This window comes from Leptonotus elevatus, chromosome 17 (genome assembly GCF_054856555.1).
Source record: "Leptonotus elevatus isolate MCC_2025b chromosome 17, RoL_Lele_1.0, whole genome shotgun sequence".
In the NCBI taxonomy this organism is placed as follows: Eukaryota; Metazoa; Chordata; class Actinopteri; order Syngnathiformes; family Syngnathidae; genus Leptonotus; species Leptonotus elevatus.
In genome coordinates this window covers 8,524,256-8,547,983 of record NC_141255.1, presented here as the reverse complement: position 1 = coordinate 8,547,983, position 23,728 = coordinate 8,524,256, and the positions used below count along the sequence as shown (strand labels likewise).

At 43.1% G+C, this 23,728-nt stretch overlaps 1 protein-coding gene and 1 long non-coding RNA gene across 3 annotated transcripts in view; one reads left to right on the top strand and one right to left on the bottom strand.

The window, feature by feature from the left end:
* LOC147159660 (uncharacterized) overlaps positions 1-23,728 on the top strand; it is a 66,239-nt gene that overhangs the window by 37,518 nt on the left and 4,993 nt on the right. For both annotated transcript variants that reach the window (XR_015090541.1, XR_015090540.1), the window contains exons 10-13: positions 3,340-3,478; positions 6,280-6,619; positions 6,808-7,401; positions 7,504-7,683. This is a non-coding gene — a long non-coding RNA (uncharacterized LOC147159660). The remainder of the gene's footprint in view (positions 1-3,339; positions 3,479-6,279; positions 6,620-6,807; positions 7,402-7,503; positions 7,684-23,728) is intronic.
* rgs12a (regulator of G protein signaling 12a) lies at positions 422-22,844 on the bottom strand. Its single transcript, XM_086059797.1, has 18 exons — positions 22,657-22,844; positions 19,767-21,545; positions 19,139-19,231; positions 10,746-10,767; positions 10,246-10,409; positions 9,733-9,825; positions 9,523-9,666; positions 9,143-9,325; positions 8,907-9,057; positions 8,731-8,828; positions 7,486-7,677; positions 7,313-7,386; positions 7,100-7,226; positions 6,853-6,949; positions 6,544-6,599; positions 6,232-6,346; positions 4,965-5,504; positions 422-1,451 (listed from the first exon to the last, which is right to left on the bottom strand). The coding sequence occupies exons 2-18, from the start codon at positions 21,510-21,512 to the stop codon at positions 1,183-1,185; spliced, it is 4,164 nt and encodes a 1,387-aa protein (XP_085915923.1). The 5' UTR covers positions 21,513-21,545; positions 22,657-22,844; the 3' UTR covers positions 422-1,182.

The window sequence follows — 23,728 nt, the reverse complement described above, 5'->3', positions numbered from 1 at the left end:
ATTTGCGTTTAAAAAGATTGGACATTTTTCAGTGAATATCCCAAAAGTTTACAGTAAATTTCTATGACAAGTTAAGATAGGTAGTTGTGAAATACATTTTGAGATATTTTCGAGATGGTGCCTTGAGATGCGTGTTTAATTAGTTTTTGTGAGCATCCTTGTATTTCAAATCATCTTTCCCCATTGGAATAAATGAAAACGGCAATAATGCTTTGGACATTCCTGTAGAGACATGTTGTGTCAAGAAAAAAAAAGAAAAAAAAACATCCCATTATCCAACCTCCTAATTTCCACCAGCTGTCATCATGGCCTGGCCCAGATGCTAACAAGCTCACCATACAAAGAGACGGCTGCACCACTCAATTTTCAACGCAGCAGGGAGGAAGTTGTCAGTTTACAAACAACTCAAAGAGGAATGACAGCCATTGAAGATTTTCTTTTTAATCGACAACTTCAACCACAGAAGCAGAAAGCACAGGAAATATTCAGCCATCAGGAAGCACAAAGGAGGATTTTCTTTGTTGATCCTAAAAATTTTATGTTTTGGTTTCAAATAAAAGTAAAATTTTGAAAACAAAATATTTGGGAAGGAAAAAAAGGGAGCAAATATGGTTGAAAAGTTGATCCTGTCAAATGTAATTTAAAATAAAACAACTAATAATTTCATTGGATGGTTGAGAAAATACCAAATAAAATAATAATAATCATGTTCAAAATCCAAATCAGAACAATACCAGGGTTTTGATAAAGTCCTCAGAGGGACATACTAAATAAAATAAACGAATACACCGACCCCCCAATTTTTTTTTTTACTATGTTAGAAGTTGCCATTTTTCCTTTGCTGGTAATAGAATTGTCAAATGTAATTTAAAATAAAACAACTAATAATTTCCTTGGATGGTTGAGAAAATACCAGATAAAAAACAAAAAACAAAAATAATGGTCAAAATCCAAATTAGAACAATACCTGGTAATAGAAAGTTCAAGCTACTGTATACCAAAAACACAAAACTATACCGACCAAACGTACCAAAACACCAGAATTCCAATTTACAATTGCTATCATTTCATGGAGGGGAGGCGTTGACGGCTTTGTACATGCAGAGTTGTTCGACTCCTTCCTTTGGGGCTTTCAAAGTGCAGCAGTGTATTCACGGGGGTGGGGGGGCTTGTTGGGGCCGGTTAGACCACAGTGGCCTTAAAGAGGTCCGCCTTGCAGTCTGGCTCATCTGGGCAAACGGCGGCCTGAGGCATCTGCTGGGCATTCCTCATCCGGCTCTGGCAGTGGCGCAGCTCGGCCACGTAGCCCTGGAAGCTCAGGCTGAGCTCCGATTCGTCCTCGCGAGGGGTCTCAGGCGGCGCGCCCTCCTCCAGGTGCACCCCCTCCACGTCCATCACTTCTTGCGCCGAAGCTTCTTTCTCGCCAGGAGTGTTGGCGCCGCAGTTGGTGCCTGAAAACGGAAAAGAAGGAACACTTAAGCTAACCTTTACAGGTGAAAACAACAAAAGAAAGCAAACAAAATGATATATATTTTTTTAAAGTTTATGATAAATTTAAAAAATAAACTTGCAAACAATCTATACATGGTCTTAAGAAAATGCCTTAAAAAAAATCAGAAATTTCAACTAAACAAACTTAACTGGAAGAAACTCAAAACTTCAGATTTCAGACCATTGCTGGCCCGTTTAGTGATGCTATTTCCAAATCAAAGTACGACTAATTGTCACACCCACCTAAGTGGGGCGAAATTCGTTCTCCGAATTTGACCCATCTCCTGAGCAGCAGCAGGAGCCGCGCTCAGGAATCATTTGGTGATCTAACCCCCCAATTAATGCTGAATATCAAGTAGGCTGGCAAATGGGTCCCATTTTTATAGTCTTTGCTATGAACCGGCCGGGGACTGAACCCACGACCTCCCAGTCTCAGGGCGGACACCACTAGCTCACTGAGCTCTTCTATGAAGCTGGAAATGAAGGACAAGCCTCAATGCTTCCATCTTACAACTGCTTGTTATTGAGCCTTCAATGGCTCTGATAGAAGCAGTTGAACAAATACTCTGGATAAAAAGAAACATGCTATTTGAAATATTTATTGATCTAAAAAAAAAGTATTTGATACATAAAGCACTCGCTCTTACTAGTTAATAGTTATTTAACTGAAACGAACACAATACGTAAAAATGTGTGAACATTTATCTGCTAAACTTGGTGTTGTTTATGTTCCAAAAGAAGGACCAGCCTATAACTTTCATCATCAGTTAACGATGCATTTAAAAACTTTTTTTTTTAGGTGCTATTTTTACTCTTATTGGGAATTCAGAATTTGACAAAAATTGGCAGAAAGTAACGGTTTGAACTGTATAACATTTTTGGCCGACTCTTATTCCAAAAGAACAAGTGGTTTTGGTCTTCATTTGTCATCAGTTAGCAATTTTATTTTTTTTAAACGGTACTATTTTTACTCTCCTCAAATTCAAAATAGGACAAAAAGTGTAGGGAAAATGTGCTTGACACGACTTTTGTAGTTGTAATTGCAATTGTGGCCAGCTGCCGTAAAAGAAATATTTTCCCCTGGGAATCAGTTAAACAGTCAGTGATTCAGTGCCGCTTCAGTGCTGATGTAAACACCGCCTCCGAGCTCCAACAGCTGACCTCCTTCAAGGAATAAAAAAAAAAAAAAAAAAGGTGACACAATGCAGTGGGATTGGGTAACAACCGCACCAGGAAATGATGTGTTGACGCTGGTATGTAGTGCTGCAATTCTGACACTTCCATACAATTAATCATAGTTTCTCAATATTCTCCATGCGGTGACTCCAAGACATAATTGGTATTTTTTATATTGTTTGTTCTTTTATGTTTTCTTTAGTTTTTGTTCCAGGGCAGTTTTGGGAGAATATATATATATATATATTTACCAGTAGTTAGATATATGTATTTCATGAATGCATTTTTAGTATTATATATATATATATATATATATATTTTTTTTTTTTTTTCATTTATTGTATTAATTCATTATTTCTTCTGTACTTTCCTGCACCAAGCTAATAGTGGAGCTGGGTTCATGGTGAATAGGTTCGTCTGTGCGATGGCTCCCTCTTGTGGGCAAAAAAACGGATGCCTGTCTATCACAGGATAAAAAAAAGCCCAAATGTATTTAGAATTTTGTATAAATATACAGTATAACAGTAATATCTATTAGCATTCGTGTCACTGTAGGACATTACCATAGAAGTTATTGTGTATTTGGATCCAAAACGAAGTCCATTGTTTTTCTTGGAATGTTATTATTATTATTATCATCATCATTATTATTATATGTTTGTTTCAAAATAGAGAGAAGAAGGGCTAGAAATCAGAGGTGACACTTTGGAAGCAGCCGGATGAGGTTACCATGGCGCCCAGCGGCAGCGGGAAGAATCAGGCATAGGCGCTCAGCAACCAACAGTATGGCAGCCATTTTGAGCACACGCAGGTGAGGTCAGAGTAAGTGTTGGAATTGGTATTGTGATTCGGAGGCGCATGTTCTCAGCGTTTAACTGCCGTGGTCTGCGGGAAGATTCCCCAGCGTCCAATCAGATTGCTTACAGCAGTAATTCTCAAAGTGTTGGGGAATGGGAAGAATCATTCAATTAAATGTTCATAATGCATACTTACAGTGGCTCACTCTTTTTTTTTTCATCTTGTGCAGTACATTTATAAAGTAAGTGTTGTATTTAACTTAATAGTACAATACAGTTATATTTAATAATTTACAACTTTTTTGTTACCATTGAAGGTACAATCTATTTAACTTTTTACGTGTGTTGTATTTTTATTATAGTTGTAATTTCCTATATGTGAGCGCAGTGTTAATTTTCAAACTGCGCATAATGTTAGAGTGCTTTTACAATAATATTAAATATACTTTTTAGGAATGAAACCACTGTATCGTTTTTTTGTTGAACACATAAGCCTACTCCACTACTGTTTATAAAAGTTGGTCATGATGGTGGTACTTGAAGAGCCAAGTTTTTTTTTTTTTAAGTGGTACATGATACCACTGGTTTGCACTAGACAGTGCCAGGAAATAGTTTGGCATCTCTGTTAACTGTTCTTTATGGTATTTAGGTTTCATTTCCATTGTTTCCTATGGGGAAGAATGTTGAATTGAAAATTAGGTTGTGGAAACAGACGGACAGGAAAGTTGTGGCGGCATAGGCAGCAAGTCAAATCCAATATCATGGCATCCCTATCGCCTACTATAATACGCCCTCATAAGCCAAAACCGAAGATGGCGTCCTATCAAGCCTTTGCAGACAATCCACAATGCGCCACCCTAAAAGTAACCACCACCTACACCACACAGCTCGAAAGACGCTAGCGATAGAAGCCAAGCAAGCACACATCATTATTCACACCCCCGTGCCGTCAAGAAGCGCATGCAGCAACACCAAAAGGAGATGATGAGGACGACGCCACCAGGCAAAAACAGAGAAGGCATGCGGAGGCGGATCAAAGAAAAATGAGCATCACATCCGATTGGAGCTTTTATTCCATGGATTAAATGACGGGTACACAGTTGATTGACAAGTCCAAAGACAGATACAGAATCACAACCATTAGCGGCGCTATTTCTCCGACACACTCATTTCATCGCTCCCGATTCTGCTTCCTGACAACATAGAAAATAATTTGGAAGAACTGTGCTATTTTGGAATGTAATCCTGCATCCTTTTAGTTGCTTGTGGGGGGAAATCTTCCACATCCTACTGCTGTGCGATGACATTCCATAACTGACACAAAATTCCCAACTTATTTTCCAAAATTGTACAGCCAAAAATCCAAATTCCTGACCAAATATTTACAAGTGTCTGTTTTAATCAACGGATGAACAAACAGAGAGAATCAAAATCTATTAAAGTGCACGAGGTGGGGAAATCATGGAATGGAAACGGGAGCTCTGGTGTACTACGCAGTACCTGGAGTGGACTTTGCGTCCGCGTCTTGAGGGTGAGGGCAGGGTGGCGGTGGCGGAGTGAAGTTGGCCTCGGGCAGGCTTCCCTCCAGGGATGGCATGGGTGACGGAGATGCGGGCAGCAGCGTGCTGTTGGGGCTGTTGATGTCGCCCTCCCCCATCAGGGTCAAGTCGGTGTGAGCGTCCTCCTCCACGGTGCGGAGGCTCGACCGGGGCTCCGGGGGGCGCGGGATAGGGGACAAGTGGGAGCCAAAGGGCGAGTGGCGAGACGGGGGCAACAGGCACCGCCTGGCTCCGGAGTGTCCGAGGGAGGAGTCCAGACTCTCGGAACGGAGGCCCGAGGCCAGCGGTCCTCGAGGGTAGCCGCCGTTCTCGCGGCTTTGCTTCAGAGAGTCCGGTGTGGAGCACGCTGGGTCCGAGGGGGGACAAGCAGGAAGGGGGACCAGACGTAAGAAATCGGGAAGCACCAAGTCCTCTTTGGTCAGTAGTCCGCGTTGGTCGTTGGCCCGGGTGCTTTGCGCCCGGCTTAGCATCTCGAAGAATTCTACAGGGAAAATAACAGTTTGATTTGCGTTAGTTTGGCAATCAGGCGAGCAGCTTCTAGATGGAGACATTTGGCATGCAGATAAGCCAGGAAGCGACCCCAGAGACCAAAGTCAGGCTTTGAAAAGGCGAGGGAAGTCTACCATGTTGCTTTCGAGCAGTCATTTCAGTCCTTCAAAAGCAAACTCCTCTTCGAGATTTTGATCACATGTACTAGCCAAGTGATCCCTCATTGTGTTGTGAGAGATCATCTGGTAACAAGCAGAACAATTACATGCTTTTCCACTAGATGGCAGAATGCTTGTATCCACCTAAAGCCAGTCATACAAGAGAATATGGGGAAACCGAAAGGCTGATTTTTATCTAACCTGTAACCTGTTATGTCTAATGTAAAAACTTTAGGGGAGGAGCTTTATTGCTTACTGAATAAGAAAAAAAATGCTTTGCGCTACCTTGTGGCATTTATATGAAATTACAATTAATTGCTAAACATTTGAGTTTAGTTCCCTGTGCGTGGTCTCACCATAAAAACAAAAAGTCTCGTAAATCCTTGCCTCCACAAGGTCTCATCCCGTCTGACTTACCGACATGAAATTCGGACATGAGTACACCCATAATAAAGAGGTAAGTCTGCCATTTTGATTTGTGTGACTGAAATTGAGTTTGTGATCCCTGCTTCGGCGGCAAAGCACAGCTGAGCATTGAGAGATGAAACAAGGGAGGTTTACCTTCGGCTTCATCTATATTAATCTTTTTCTGTTTTCTTTTTTCGCCAGGGAGTGCCAAGTCCGGTCCACCTGCTCGCCCGCAAAACTCCTTTGGCGCTGTTGACCTCTCATCTCCCTGCAGACGCAACAATGATAACGCTGTTAGGGGACGGCGTCCTTTGCCGCCGTCCGCCGCGTCGCAAGGATGCGAGTCAGTTAGTTAGCCGCGTTAAGGTGAAGAGGAAACACCCGCTCGTCGCATGGGCCCGGTTGTTAATGCGGGTGAATGGAGACGGCACCCAGCCAACGCGGAAGCAGACGGCGTAGACTTACTGTTGCCGAAAGACTCCTGATAGGCGGTTGACTTTTGAGGGAGCTCTTGGATGCGTCTGTGGACGACAAACTGCATGTGAGACCTTTCTATTTGAGTCTATTCAAGCCAATTAAAACTGTATTTTTGTGATATACACTATATTTTTCTACAAGATATGGTATTTTTCTTTAATTATCTGCAGGGTAGCATTTGAAATCATATCTATTCTTTTGATCTATTTTAACAAATAATAATACTAATGTATATGTTTTTCTTTTACATAGTATGACAGAGGTTCCCACTATTTGACAGAAGGTAAAGCGCCGTACCTTTGGCTGAGGCCGGGTCAATGCGCTCCAGCACAATGCGGAGGCCGTCCAGACTGGATATGGGGGCTCCCAAGTCTAAAGGTTCCGTCTGGCCACTCTACAACAAAGCAAATGACGCATTTGAACTGCTGGTAGAACATGGGGTAAAAGTAGAAAGCCACAGGACTCAAATAAACCCCATGGGTGACGAGGAATAATTGTAGCCCTGGTACTCCACCCTGTGGCACTCCGAGACCACACAACTTACTATTTTCACCACCAGATCATTGAGCAGGAGGCCATACTTGGCTACCACGGGGCGTAAGACTTCAGCGACTGGCTTGGTGGGTTTGGCTTTCAGCCCCACTGAGCGGTTAATGGGCACCAGGTCCAGTCTGAAAGGAGAGAGGAGAACACAATCGTCACGGTCACATGCAGCGAACATGCACGCGAAACGTGTCGTCATGGTGACGGTTCGCACCGAAACAAGGTCCTCTTCTCCAGTCGCAGATCTCGCGAGCTGAGGGTCATGCAGTCTTGGTCCAACACTAAAGGCTTTAATTCAAAAAAGTAATAATAATTTTTATTCATCGTTACCTTTCAAAAATATTTTTTGTTTGTGTGTTTCATTCGTCCTGGACTTGATTTGGTCACCTTTTCACCTCCCACCAGGAAGAGATCCACCGCCGCCACGTTGACATGGATGCTGTGACAAAGAACTTGGAGGACGTCCCGAATAGAGGAGCCTGGCCGAAGGGTGATGGAGGAGCAGGAGCCGTCGGGCAGCGTCAAACTGCAATGTTTCGGGGAGCGCTCCCATACACCCACTGAGTGCCGATTGTCTGACTACAAGTGAGTAGAAAACCATTTTGGAGGTTTAATGTTTTCAGGCTTCAGCACTCTAAAAAACGGTTGGTTAAAAAATAACCCAAATTAGGTAAAAAAATGGACCAACTCAACTGTTTGAGTTATTAAACAAACTAAATTAATAATCCACAAAACAACCCTTTATTTTGGCTTGTTTTTTGGTTTATTAGTTTTACCCAACTTTTTGGGTTCATTAAATAACACAACTGAATTTGGTCAAATATGAACTGACCCAATTTTTTGAATTATTTAATTCAAACCGTTGGACCATACTAAATAATAACCCACAAAGCAACTTGGTTTGTTGGGTTGTTTTGTGGGTTATTCAATTTTTCCCAAAAGTTGGGTCAAATGAATAACCCACAAAACAACAATTGAATTGGGTGAAAAATGAACCGACCAAACTTTTTGAATTTTTTAACCCAAAAAGTTGGTAAAAGTTAAATAAATAATCCAAAAGGCAGCCAAATTTTGGGGTTGTTTTGCGTGTGATTCATTTGACCCAACTTTTTGGGTTAATTGAATAACCCAAAAAGTTGAGTTGGTTCCTTTTTGAACCAATTTGGGTTATTTTTGACCCAACTGTTTTTAGAATGAGGAAACTGAAAACAGTTTTGCCATCCCTGCTATACTACAGACCAGTTTGCTTGAAAAGATTAGGCACCGGGTTACTTCCTAACTTTTACCGTCAAAGGAACATTTATATTAAAGTAATATTAGCAGTCTCCTCAACGATCATTTTAACTGTATGAATTTCAACCACGTCCATTTTTGAATCAGTTTACCTGCTGACATGACATGCAAATTACGGCCAGCCTAAGTAATTTCCCTCATTTAACGTCTCCTCATCGACTGACATGTCATACATTCGAACTACAGTGGTAGATGCATGTCTTTCTTATACTATGCGAGTTTGTTTCTTCGAAATGTGTGCCAAAAAAAAAATTATGAGTGGGCTAGCAAACAAGAAGAACGAAAGAAAAAAAGTGGACTCTGTGTGTTGCCATGGTGATCTGTCCAGTGGAATCTTACGTCTATCTTGCCAGAAGAGCAGGAAGTGGCCATCTCCAGGCTGGTACTGGAAGACAAGGAGCCCTGGGACTCCCTTCGGCCGTTACTACCCCAATAGTCTGCACAGAATCAGAAGAAACCCCCCTTTAGAGGAAAAGGAGAAAAAAAACTTCTTTGAAGTTGTGCGTTACACTTACCGAGGTTAATGTCGGCAATGTCCTTCTTTTTGGGACCCTTGCCAAAGCTCCGATTGCGTGACCATGAGAAGAAAATCCCACGTTTTTTGTCGGCGCTCTCTTCTCTACTGTCCTCGTTGAGCGACCTCCCGGAACGCTGCTTCCGGCCGTCCTGCAAGGTATGCCGACAAAAGACGACATCAGCTCAACCAATTGGAGTTTTTGTTCTTCAAAAGGCCGCGGGGAAAAAAAAGGACCTTCTTGGGAGTGGAAAGCGTGGAGCGGTCCGAGCTGGCGCTGTGTTTGGATGGCGCGGGACTGCAGGGGATCTGGTAGGGATCCGGCAAGGGAAGGCCATCCACCTCAGCACGCATGCACTCCTTGTAGAGGGAAGACTTGAGAAAACGGGAGTAGCTGTCAAACTTCATCAGGTTGAAGATCTGCAAATGGGAATACGCAGGGCAAATTAGGCCTTTTGGGCTAGCGAAAGAAGGGCATGCTGTATTTTTGCACAGAGGAGAAAATTAGTTCCACTGTACTAGAATAAGGCCGGTCATGGTGGGCAAATTCACTTTAGGATTTCATTCATTTTGAACCCAAAATCGGCTTGTATTTTTTTAAATCACAAAAGCTGTACCTGCAGCTGCTGCGTCTTGAACATGTCGGGCATCGGGGACGTGAGGACGTCGTCAGCCAGCTGAGCTTGGCTGTCGATGTTGACCGGCATGGTTGCCTTGCTGGACAGGAAGCTGTTGTAGATCTCGCCAGCTCTCTGGGACAGCTACGGGAAACACACGTCGGGTCATCTTTGAGAACACGGCAAGGTGGCGACATTTGGCGGACTTACCTGTTTTTTGTCAGTCGCAGGAACATGACTGAAGTATTCGCAGGCTTGCCAGAACAAGATATTCTCCTCACTAAATTCTTTCTTGAGAAATTCCTGTAGAGACGTAAATGACAACTTCTTATTTGAGTTCCAAGTGCCTGTTGAAATTTAACTTTCTTTTGCAATTTTGCTTTATTGATTACGCTGGCGACAGAAGGGGTCAAATCTGTTCCACAGCACAATTGAGCTTGATGAGCGTTTGGCAGTATTTTGTTGATTGTGACCCAAAATCAGTGCACTGCCTTGCTTTGTGAGATGTGGTTTTAAAATTCTGCTTTACAGCTGTTGTGGATGCAATTTGTTGGATTTTAGGTCTACATTTCTGTAAACCAGCAAAGGCACTCTATCGTTCCTTTGTAGAGTTGCTATTTTGTTGGCCAATGGAAATCCTAATTTCCACACTAAATCTTCATTTGAATAGCGTTGTCATGCTGATGAAAGAAGCGGGGGAGGTAGAGCACTTTGTGGGCGTACCGAAAAGTAGCGGACGCCCACCGGGTCCTGGAGAAGGCGCTCGAAGCAGGCGGCCCAGCTGGCCACGCGTTGTTCCGGAAGTCCCCGGTGGCTTCCCGGAAGGCTGCCGTTACTGTTCAGGCTGCTGTGGCTGCAGCATCCCTGCAACTGCACGCCACTGTAATCTGCAAGGTTCAAAACACGCATGAGACTGACAATTATCAGTGACAAGCTTCTTTTTAATCTTGTTCAAGTGAATATTGTTTTATTGCTTTCAAATTGGAGGATGATCTATGAAGCTCCAGTATGTGCGCACTTTATGTCTATAATGTGGCCACAATAACATTTTTGTCTGAGAATTTGTAGTCACAAGAGTGATCATCAAAATTTCACTCAGTCTTGCACAGTTGTTTTTGCTTGGAATTTTGAACTCCAGCGATCACAAAATGGTCATTTGACAAATGTGAGACCAAATCAACAAGGCAGACGTAATAGGCTCCAAATAAAAGTGCTGTACTCACCGCCGTCCGAAGAAGCCGCCGACTGAAAGAGAACAAAGGCAGACATTAGTGAGAGGCTGCTGTCATGACCTCCTGCAGAGTGAGTGGATAGCAGCGTCTCCAGGCATCTCAACACTCTCGCTCGTGGAGATTGGTGTTAATTTGTACGAGGGGGTGGAAGGATGGCCCCTTTAACAGTTGTTCACACCTCCGCAGGGAGGAGGGCGGGGAGTGTAGGAGCCACCCCGCCTTGTTTGATGTGATCCTCAGAGCCCTAAAAGCTAAGCATTCTCAAAAGAGGGGCCATCAGGGCTCTAATGGTCCTCCATTCACTTGCTAATAGCACCATTGAGTGCTTTTATGTGCACATGGAGATGCCCTCAACAAGTAGGAGCAGACCCCCATGTAGTCAAACTTATGTAATTACTTCAAATAATGCATCATTGTTTCTCCCACTACAAGGCTGAAGGTGCATCATGAATCTGTGTAGCCAACATTTGCTTGTTGGTGTGCCTTGACATTTTCTAAAAAGATAGAGAGACTAGAAGACACACAAAAAGGCATGGAAGAAGACATCCCGGGAAATTTTCAAATTTGCAATTGAGTTCTTTGTTAGAGAACAGCAATTTGTGTAAAGTGCTGACAAAAATGAAAAATTGTCCCATGTGCATTCAAATGTTAGATTGTAAAAAAATAAGCGCCTCCTGTAAAGTTTGCTGTGTATTTTTGTATTCATCTTGAAATTTCACTCAAACTCTTAACTTTTTGGGAGTACATGCCTTGGCTCCAGTCAATAAATAATGTTTGTCACGGTTTCAGTGCGATTGTTTTGAAAAACCGCCACTGGCATTTGTTGTGATACAGAGGAGCAGCTTTTTTCTAGCCATACTTTACTGAAGACAGTCCAGATTGTTTGACATATCATTTGTTTTATTTACAACCAGGGAATTGATGGAAATCTTTGAGAAAGAGTCTAGCTGACATGGAGCCACCTAGTTATTTTTTTAAGTAAAATTATTAAAAATACACACTCACTATTTCGCTGAATGTAGCTGTAATATGTACGAGCCCTACGTATGTCAGTTCAATGAGCTGGTGCCATCTTCGTTAATGGGGTAGACAATGACATGCAAACTGTGTTACGTATGTCCAGGCAAATCCAGAATTTTGTTTTGGTCACCGTCATTTCAGAAAAACTGTTGGATGTTTGGAATGAAAGCAAGGAATTCAGTATTTTGTTTGGCAATCTGGATTTTCCGCCTTAATTTGAATCCAGGCCTGTTTTTAAGGCATGGCTGCCTTAAGTCACGCTAACATGAACGCACCTTGAAACCTGATGCAAGCACAAGGGTGGTAGCAAGACTAAAAACCAAGATTTGAGACTCAATATGTTGTTTTCAACATTGTCGACGAGCCACAGCAGAGGCTCAGACATGTCGTGGCCATCGTGCCGTCTGAGCCCCGATCGTGACGTTTTGTTCCGTTTTTGGGTTTGTGACCACATGTGAAAGCTCCATCAGACGCAACCCACTAAACCGCTAATTGTCTGTCGTAGCCTCTTTACAACCCTCCAGCTGCCCGTGTTCAACCCCGTGTAGTAGACACCCAGGAACCGCCCCCCGCCCCACCTTCCGCGGTAGCCACCATGTGTGTGGAGTGGCAACGTTAAAGCGAAAAAACAGAAGCAGGAGAACACAGACTGACCATCTGCGTGTCGCTTTGGAGCTAAAAACAACCAAAACCTCAGACCGTAACTACATAGTGACTGTTATGGGTTTTGAGGAAGAAAGACATCACACTTTGTGACGTTATGTTTGCTTTTGAAGCAAATGTTCTGAACTTGTGAAGCATGTACCTACTGAGATGACAAATGTAAAAAGACATCCAATTGTAGGAATGGAGCATCCGGTGAAAAGCAGTAGGCTGTTGATATAATCACTTTTTCGTGTTTTCGAATTTCATATCATGTTATTTACAAATCCAATGATAGGACAGCTTAAAGTCACTTGATGGCCCGTCGAAAATGTGGCAAGCGCAGTAAATACTTCCAACTTACGGAGGCTACAAAGTCTACGTATTCATGAGGGACCACACACGCAACCATCCTTGTCCCCTAAGCAATGACCCAGGCACACTATCACCCCTTGCACACACACACTCCCTTCCTCTTGACGCCTTGGATGACAAGTTGGTCCACAGTGGGTGGCTGCAGAAAGGGGGACTGCTTCTCTTTAGATTTTCCCCACCACACAAAGAAAGTCCACCAAATGAGTTAACTCTCAGTTAGCCTGTGTCGATCGGGTACTGCGTTGACTTTGGTTGGTAAACGCACTTCCAACATTTCTGTGGTTGCTGAGTCTAGCGTACCTGGACACCACATGTCGAAGGAACGCGCGAGACCCTGACAAAAACAAACTAATACCGATGCAAATAAGTGAACCTCTATGATATTGTCACTGGTTAGCGCCTCTGGAAGAGTAGCTTAGTATTTCCTTTGAGCTTGTTGAGGCATGCTGTTGGTATTAAAAACCAGATGAGCATGTATCCACAGTCACCGAAAAAGTGACACAAATAACCACAAGCCCCCACTACTTCAAACAGCTGTTCCCAAGCAAGGGATGAGCCACAAAGAGATCCGAAAAAAAGCTGACTCGAACGAAAAAAGGAGTTTGCAACCGCAGGGGAAAAAAACCTACTTACGGTGTTGAAGTTCCACGTCCTCTTGAAGGAAAGTCTCTTTTTGAGACTCATTGTTCCCTTGACTGCTCGGCGAGCAGCACCTAAGACAAAGTAGACGCGCGCATACCTGAACATTCCCCACCCAAAGCCAGGCCAACCATGTCTGTACAAGTCAAGGAAAGAGAGGGAGGGGGAAAAACCCTGAAATTTGACATAGCACTGGACTAAGAAGAAGAAGGGGGTGGAGGGGGTGGTTTCCTCATTCGGCAGCAGTTGCCATGGAAACCCGACCGACGATACATACAGTCTCTCCAACATTGTCGAGAAGGAATCATAAGCCCCCCTTCTTTCCCTTGACAAAACCACAATGCCCCCCTTCCTTTTAGTACTCTGGTCTCGCTTGAAAAAGAAGAAAAACACAGTCGGGATAAATTGAAACCATATGACTCCTGTTGAATCAAACGTCAAAGTTTGCGATGGGGATCACTCCAACTGGTAATTTTTTGTGTTATTTTACATCACGTTAAAAAGTTGCACATTTTATATTCAAAATGTTACCAACAGCTATTAATGAACAATTCTGATTTGGAGCCTTCTAGCATCGCAATACAAGCGTAAGGATATGAACATGTGACGCCACTAAGTAATTTCCGAGAACCGTGTGGTATGGTCAACCCTTTAAAAACAGTCAAGTTAATCTGTAGCCACCAACGTGACCAAGAACTTGCGAGAGACCTTTTCTACCATCAAACCTACAAAAAAAGTCACGCTAACATGAAGCCACCTGATACATAGCGACGCAAGGGTAGCGGTGAGAACACAATACGTGACCTGGAACTAGCCAGAACACCTTGCGGGGCTCTAAGCATGTTTGATTATGTCTTGGGCCAGCTCATACATAAGCTATATCATTGCCACTACAAAAATGAAGCTATGAAATCAATAAATTGAATCTTACGTGAGTGTCGTGCCAGTTTTTAAGAACAAAAGTCAATAGTTTATGAGAGAAAAAAGTCACAATAGAACATAGGAGAAAACCACCTTTATGAACAAGTGGAGAGTGGAGCAGTTATTTTTGTTGGCATGCCACAGTAACAAATGGGTTTCATGTGACGCTTTGCTTGTCACAAGATGCCTAATTACATATTAAGATAATCGCAGTTATCTGCTATGGATGACAAACGAAAATAACATCAAAGCGAATTCCTTTTGGAGGAGAGGGAGCGACAGGGTGCGGCGAGCGACTGATAAGAGAGGAGAGATTTCCTTCCAACGCAAGGAAAGAGTGTTGCTAACGATGGCGAATGTCATGTGTTAGGCGTGGTAAATCCCCATTTTACGGTGAAGAGATTGAAATTTGTATGAGAATAAAGTCTCCGTGGTGGAAAAAAATGGTCAGGAGAAAAATCGGAATATTACGCAGATAGAGTTGCAATTATTATGAGACCAAACACGGCAGTTTTACCAGGAAAAAAAAGATGGCAATATTGTGACCACAAAAAAAATCGTATGAAGGAAAGAAAAAAAAAGTTTCAATAAAACATTTTAAATAATAAGAATGAAGTCATTTAAAAGAACATTTAAACGGAAAAACGTATTTTTTGTTTAAATAAAGCTTTAGTTAGAGGCAACAAAAATCTGAATTTGCAGTTTGTATATAATCAGAATTGATTTGGAAATACACGGAACGTATTACAGGAATAAGTTTGATCAGGAAAAATTATTAGATCTAAGGAATATTACGAGAGAAAAAAATCTGAACAGTAAAAGGAAAACATTTTTGGAAAATAAAGATAAAATTTTATGATAGAAACACAATTTACATTTCATGACAATAACATTTTCACAGGCCAAGTACAGAAAAAGCTACAAGAAGAAAGTCATGCAATTAAGGTTTTATTTTATTTTTTGGGAATGTTGACCCACAGGCTGTAGGTTGCCCTGCTGTAGAGGGCTGATGGGGGAAGTAATGCAATATGTAAAATGAACGCCCGACTCCATAAAAGCCCCTCCCCTCAGAATGTATTATCAAAAAGAACGGCCTGCGCTCGCTTGAGCCTAGAGGGCAACCACATAAGACGTGACCACACCCTCACACTGCTATTCCGCTCTCACAAAAAACACCCCAAATGGACTTTCCGAGCTTGAAACCTGACACGTATAATTAGCCTGGTGACTCTTGCCCCCGTTTTCCCATCTCACAACAAAGCTCAGCGTGGGCACACTCGGCGTGATGCGAGGGCGAGGGTGATCGTTCACTTCCTGAGTTTACGTTCTGACATCTAATCGCTTTGGTCATGCAGGGAAGCTGAGCTGCTTGAAAAAAAGGCACTCATAAAAATAGCTTCATCTTTATTCCTTTAGAAGGACAGATTCATTCTAACATCCACAATAGCAAAATGATAAAAGCCATGCCCTGATTAAACACCAGGCCCATTTGAATAAAAAAGCAAACACCCCAACTAAACAGCTGGCACTATTTGCTGTAATAGTAGGCTACGTTCTAATAAAAGACTTGCCCCAATCAATTAATTTTTGCGTTCACATGAATAACAAATGTCATACACCACGGTGTGCAGGATGTCCTTTAATTGTGGTCTGTAGAAGCCATGTTATATTTCAATCGCCACGTCCATTGAAAACAAACACCAAACCCTAAATAGACAGTGTTTTTTATTTTAGTAGGCTCCATTCTTATAGAAGCCATGCCACAATAAATTGTTTGCTAGATCCACTTGAATAAAAATACACTACACTCAAAACAGACAGTTAACATTATTTCCATTAATAGTGGCCAATGAATCAACTTGAATAAAACATTTTTTTTAAACGTTCATTCCCCCAACTGACACACCAATCTTCAGATGCCTCCGAAAAAAATAAGTGGAGGTGGCAACTGTAAATTTGAAAGTGGAATTTCAAGAGATAGCACCGCTATTGCGTGATTGAGTGTCGAGCATTTAGAAATCCTCCATGGTTGTCTTTGCAGATGATGTCATGGCAACGCGAGATTTCCAGCGGCGGTCAGTCGGTCAGAGAATGAACTCGGCAACCGCAATCACATCTGCTCCTCGGCTTATTTGGCTGTCGCATATTCAGACGCACAGCACGTGGCCAGCAGAAGGCAAAATGAAAGCGGTGAGAAAATGTCTTCTCCTCTGGCAGCGTTTGCCCGACAACACCTTTTGCTGACAGTCAAAAGTTTGTTGTGTTCCGCCTGTGCCGCCAGATTCACACAACTGAACGGCAACTTATTTTTCCATCTAAACGCCCGCTTAACATCAACAGACAAAAGAGGTGTGCTGTGCACTGTTCAAAATACCATATTTCCTAGCCCCGCTCTAAATGAAGTCGTGCCCCAATAATTTGCCAGATCCACTTGAATACAAAAACACCACATCACAAACAGACTACTTTCTAACAAGTTGGCTCCGTTCCTATAGAAGCCTTACCCTTTTTGCCAGGTCCTCCTAATTAACAAATGCCTTACACCCAAAAATTTGCTGATGATATTTCCTCTTACAATAGTCATAAACCAATTAAATTATCACCGGGTCTACAGGAATACACCCCAAAAGAGACAACTGCCATATTTCCTCTCATCGTGGGCATCTATCGGAGCCATACCCAAAATAATTAATTGCCAAAGACATCTCACTCCAAACCAGACAACAGGCGGTACGTCCTCAATTAATGATTTCCATTCTTATAGATGCTGTGGCCCAATCATTTGCCAAGTCCACTTAAATAAAAAGTGCTTTACTTCAAAACAGATATGCAGTAATTTCCTTTAATAGAAGACAAAAAACAAATAACGCTGTACCTGCAGAATTGGTCAGAAATCACTGTCCATGTTCTATTAGAGGCCATACTCCAATTAATTGCCACTTAAACGCCGCATCCCAAATAGACACCCACTCAGAAAAATAATATTCTGTCTTTGGTGGAAGACGGCAGTGACATTTTTTTTTATCATGCCCACACAAAACATACACGGGTAAAACATCGGAAAGAAAAGTCATCTTTTGGCTGTTCACATAAAAATGATCAACTTGATCACTTTGCATTTTTACAACAATAGATGGCCCGACCCGATACGCGACCAATGACGAGAAACATTCCGCAGCAGTGCACAAAGCCAGCGAGATGAGAGGACTTACAGAGTTGAGGGTAATGGTGGGCTCCATGTATGGCACGGAAACGGGTCCATTCGCGGAAGCTGGACGTGCGGGAGAGCCCAAAATCCCAACAGTGACTGGGAGACTCGTACCGTGACTCTCGCTCTACCTCCCTCTCTCTCTCTCTCTCTTTCTTTGGTCGCGGCAGATTCCTCCTCTCTGTTTACCTCCCACATCCCGCCTCCGTGTCTTCTTCATGCCTTCCCTTCGACGCCCACAGGCGCCACGGGGGAAAAAAGTCAGTCGTGTCTAATGAGCGACAAGGGTGCAAAGCAACTAGGACAGGAATGCCGGAAAGAATTTCTTCCTGTTCCAGCCACACTAAAACTAAAATTTATTTTCCCATAAAAGAAATAGCACTGCAATGTATAAAAACATAAGCGTATTTAAAGACGAACTGGTTTTAGAAAGTGTAATTATAGTACTTACTGTAGTATTGGTGTGTTGGATGTGTGCCTTTAAGGGGCGAGGCCTAGTCAGTGAGGTCAGGAGCTGTATGCATGCAAGTGAATAGGTGTGAGTTTTAGCCTACAGCAGCACACAGTGTTGTCATTTCATATTTGTGTGTTGTAATGCATCGGCGACTGTGGCTCCCCTTGGCCACATGCATTACAGTACATTATAGTTTATTTTGTCAACTAGAATCCAACCGTTTACTGCCACAGACGAATATATTCGTCAAGTATGGTTTCAAAAGGTAGGCTTGGAAGGGGGTCTTTCCCAGCTTGTCAGTGAAATTCACGCTTCTACATTACTGTAATGATGAAGACACGCCAGTAAATGATGGTAATGAATCACTTCGGAGTTTGGATTTGAGAAGAAAATTTGTTCCAAGTAGAACAAGTTTAAGCCCCAAACATTTATGTATGTGTGTATACATCTCTTCTTGCTTCTTTTCTCCTCCATGAATACATCAAGATGATGCCCCCCAGGGAGGAACTGCTTAGTGGGTGCCTCAGACAACAGAAGCCCGCTAAGGAGAAGGAGCCAGATGGGCTGTCATGGAAAGACACTCCACCAACATGTACCACCGAGATCTTATGGGACTTTCAGATCATGGGACTTTCAGATCCAGACTCACAAACTGGTGAAAGATAGTGGCGGATAAAGATCAGAAGATAGCAGTTGTGATAGAAGCAGCAATCCCAATTGATAGCAACATCTGGAAAAAGGAGCATGAAAAGGTGCAGAAATACCAAGGACAGAAGAAAAAACTAGGACAAATATTGGTGGGGAAAGGCAGCAGTGGTGATCTGGGCACTGGGACAATAACCCACAAGCTGGGTGGATGGCTCCGGCAGATACCAGGAACAACACCCAATATCACTGTGCAAAAGTGTGTTGCATTTGTAAGAAAGGTTGACACACTTAATGGAGTGAATGGTGAATGCTATGTAAAAAAGCCACTGATATTAAACTCGAGTCATGCGAGTGGGTCAGTGTCGATTCAGGCGCGTTTCTTAGTTGTATATCCGTGAATAAATGTTTTGGGCATCAAAAGCAATTCTCAGTTTGTTGTGGTGGTCTGTCACCATGCACAGTAAATGCAAAGCTTACCTCGAGGTCGTCCAGAGACCGGGCCAGGCTAAGACGCTTTGAAGAGCGGCGTTTGGAGGCACGAAGCACACCCAAGCCCCAAAACCTGGAGCCCTGTCAGAGGACAAATCATATATTTTCTTTAATTCAATTAAGTATACAGTGATCTCCTGTTCATCAAGATAGTTACGTTCCAGACCTAGCACCGATAAGAGAGACATTTAAAATATTTTTAATGTAGCTTAAGCTTCAATATGCCCCTCCTTCACAATATAATTACATTAAAATGTATTTAAACACATTTGTGGACACATTATAAACTTATTTTAACACAATTTTTTTTAAATTTTGAACAGAAAAATCTGTGATGTAGTGGGACCAGATTGCTGTTAAGAGAAAGTCATCACATGAGGTGTGTTTTGCTAAGTAGATCCACAGCTACATCTTGTGGGCATGATTAAGTATAACAACACTTTAGAAGCCAGCTTTCTCATATGACAAGAAAACGGTTGCATAAAAAGTCATTCTACCCAAAGAAAGTAAAAGTTAAATAAGTAAAAACATTTTTTTGATTTTTCTTAAAATTCCAACTTCTTTATAGTGTTATGATATGTAAAAAATGGTCTTGTAATTTAAAGGGGTAACTCACATTTTTCCCACGCTCATTCTTCCGGTGGACAAACGCTTGGGTCCATTCCTCTTTGGGGGGCATCATCGGGAGGATCTCGGCAGACCGATACCGGTCTGAGGGAATCTGGCTCATGGCGGGTGGCAGGTTCTGTGTGCCGGCACCCAGGCCGATGCCAGCTAACCGGTTGTTGTCGTTGTTCCATGTCACCCGAGGCTCTGGGTCACCACTGAGGGTTTTGGGCCACTTTGGCTTTGAGAACCAGCGTTGGCTGCCCTGAAGAAGCTCTTCTGAGAGGCTATTTTTGTTACCCAAAAAGTGAAGAGGAGGTGGGGGCTTAAACTGGAACTTGAGCCGAGGCGGGGGCCCTCCGTAAAAGTCGGTGAGAGAATCGGGCCCGGGTAGCGACTCAGAAAGGGAGTGTGTGCTGCCACTGTTCTCTGGATGATACCTTTGGCCATTATTGTAGAGGTTTCTCGGGATATGATCTGGGGATGTGGGATTATCCCACGGACAGGTGGGGAGGAGGACCCCAGGGTGGTTTTGGATTACAGAAGGGAAATCCCTGGCGGCTCTCTCCTCAGGGGGTGAGGCGTTGTCAATTCCGCTGTCTCCGATACTATTAGTACTCCCATGTTGGACGTTCTCCTTGGCTTGCTGCTGAGCCTCCGCGTCCAGTTTGACTCTAAGCCTCTCCACTCCGTCTCCCATGTCGCTGTACAAGACCGTGACAAAATGAAGGACATCTGGCGGAGCCTGGGGGAATTCCAGGCAACTGGAGGTGTCCGGATCGGGGGTGCAGTCGAAACCGAAGCGCCCGGCGATGCCTGCGTGCTCCTCGTGGTTTCCCAGCGCTGGGTCAATGAAAAAAACATGGCAGGAAGCTCTCAGCGGAGAGTCTTGTAGAGCACAGCCATTGATAATGTGCGCGGTGGTCACCAGGCAAAAAAAACGAGGGTCCTCGGCGCAAACAGCCCCAAGGACTAGGTTCTCAGTGGGAAAGGCCGCTAAAATGGCTCCCATGTCGTCGCAAAGTCGTATGCAGTCAAACGTGATCTTCATCACGACCAGCGTGTGGGTATCCTGCTCCGTGCCCAGCTGGCGTATTCGCTCCCGAATGGCCTTTAAGCCGTCGTCCTCCGATTGCGCCGTATTCAAAATCAGCTCTGTGGAGCTGAGGTAGCCCACCACCAAGGTCATGTTTAAAATGCTCCAGTCTGTATTAGCTTCCTCGCTGTCTGTAAAAACTGAATGGCGTTCATTCTTTGGCTCTTGTGTTTCGGCGCTCCGCCGTTTGGACCACTGGGACATATCCGGCTCTGACAGTGGCCTCTGCTTGCTAGCGAGCATGTGGCGCCAGTTGTCGGAGTTGGTTGAATCATGTGAGATGGTGCGGAGGACGCCCGCCTTTTTGGGGCTTATTAAAAACTTTTCGTCATGTAAGATGGGGTTCCCGATGACACGGCCTTCGGTGTGCACGACCAAGCGTAGCGGTCCGATGCAGCGACCAATCATCTGCACCACGGTCTCATGCAAAGCGGTAGACACGTCGGCGCCGTTGATCGCCATGATGCCGTCGCCTTGTTTGAGTCCCACCAGGTCGGCGGGACTTCCCTCCAGGATGCTGCTCAACAAACATGGCCACTGTCCCGAGATGGTGAAGCCGTAGCCTGTCCGACCACGGTGGACCTCCACGCGTCGCAGCTCGCCGGATGCGCTTAAATCCAGGCGTCTCCTTGCACCTTCCGGTTGTCTCTGGATCCTCATCTTGGTTGCCAACACTATTGTGTTGTTGTCATACTACGGTTGCACAAAAAGACAAGGACAGTTAAAACTGTGGTGAAAAGATTGTGAGTTTCAACTGTTAACCAAAAGTGTTATTGATCCTCACAATTGACCCTTAGGACCAGGGCTGGACTGGTACAAAAAAATCGGCCCTTGCATTTTGATTTAGGCACGCCGGCCCAGCCCGACGAACACGCAGTTCTGCCACTGATGGTTATTGATGATGTTTCAGTTTGCTATCTATATTCGAAATGGATTAATGGACTGGTACCCTCTAAATTCTGGGCCAGTTTCTTGGGGTAAAATGGTAAAATAATAATTAAAAAGCACTGCATCGGCCCCAAAAGAGGCCAGCCCACCGGGTATCTGCCCTGTATGCCAGATGGACAGTCCAGCCATGCTTACAATTCTAACAGAACACTAACCCCAAACTCTTGATCTGAACCTGGACACCAGAGTTTCGCAAACACTCCCTCGTTAGCCCCGCTGCACGCCCCTGCCAAACACCAACCTCAAATCTACACCCACAACCCGTAACACCAACGCTATAAACTCTAACCCAAAACCCTGAAAGGCGAGTACACCGTGACCCACTCAACAGTGGTTAACATCTTTTTACAATTTCATACAATTAAGACTAGTCAAATGTTACTGAAGGATTTATGATATCAGTGCTTTTTTTCAGTTTCTATTGAAAAACGTGTTCAAGTTACATTCATACTAGAACTTCTAATAAATAATAATCAAATATCACGTTCAAATGATTGCATAGTAAGTAAGAGATCCAAGTCTGTCCGGTTTGGGTGAGTTATTATCTGTCAAGGATAAACGCACAGAAGGCTTTTATATCCTCCTCCGGAGCAGAGTGCCAGCTGGCTCTCCCCCTAAACAAGAGTAGTTTAATGACAACCAGACGTTTGGTTTTCGGTCACTTTTTTTTTTTTTTTTTTTTTTTAAATGGCACACATTTGAAACATGTTGCAAGTAAACCGCAGGAAGAGATTGGGTTTTTTCTTGCTTTCTGTTTTGCGTTTTACAGCCCGTAGTCACAGACATTAGCGACTCCCGCAGCAACTACTACTTTACTACTATCTGTTACGAACGCTGCCGAACTTTTTATATTTACCTTGTACGATGCTGAAGGCTACAAGAAAGAAAAAAAATCCACGCAGCTTTTAAACACCCCAATTGGACATTTTTACGCCACGGATACCCTGTCTTTTAGGGGCAGTTATTCCAAACAATGCATTCGTGTCGTGATTTAAGTGTCCTCCATGTGCGGCGGTGTCGTGAACGCTCCACCTCTTGACATGAACGCGCATAAGGCAGTCTGAACAAAGCGACATTGACGGTAACCATGACAACGTAACGTCTGCGCGTCACCTTGTCCGTCCTCTCCCTGTTTGGCCAATCGCCGCAAGGCTCAGTATTCAAAACTCATGGTTCGATCCTATTGGCTGGTGATCTGGGTGGGCGGGGGCAGTCCAAAAGTGAAACAAACAAATGGTTTAAATGCGTTTTTATTTAAGATAGATAGTAAAATATAAACAAAATGAAATAGATTAAAAATGGGGTTTAGCAATAATTCATTAAAATAGGATTTTTGGCTCAGTATTCTATTTATGCAGCTAACAAATGCATATCCTTTTACTTAAAAAAAAAAAAGTTTGAAAGAATATTAGAAAAAAACACTTATTTGCGCACTCGTCTCTTCCTCAAGTACTAATTTAATTCTAATGCAAAAAAGTATGTTTTTTAAATGACGTATTTCTGAAATTATTTAATTTTGTTAAGTAAGAATTTTATTTATTTATTAAATGACATAACAGGCACAACATTTCCAAATGGTTCATTCATTTATCAATAAACACAGACTTATGATATATTAGTTTTACTTGTAAAATACATTTGATTTTAGAAAAAAAAATCTAAAAACACATAGTTAGCACAGTATCCTCAAAATGATTTCTCTTTTATCGTTTGATTTTTATATAATCTATGGAGTTTTTTTGGTATGATTTTAAAATTCTCTATCAATAAAGTAGAGTTCAGAATTTGCTGGCGTGTCCTCCCGCGCTGCTGTAAACAATTCAACTCAGGTCAAAGTACTACAATGAGTGATTTTTGTTTTTTCCCCACAGTCTGGGGAACTACGGAAGCTCATCAGGCCACAGAAATTACTTAAAACACACACACCA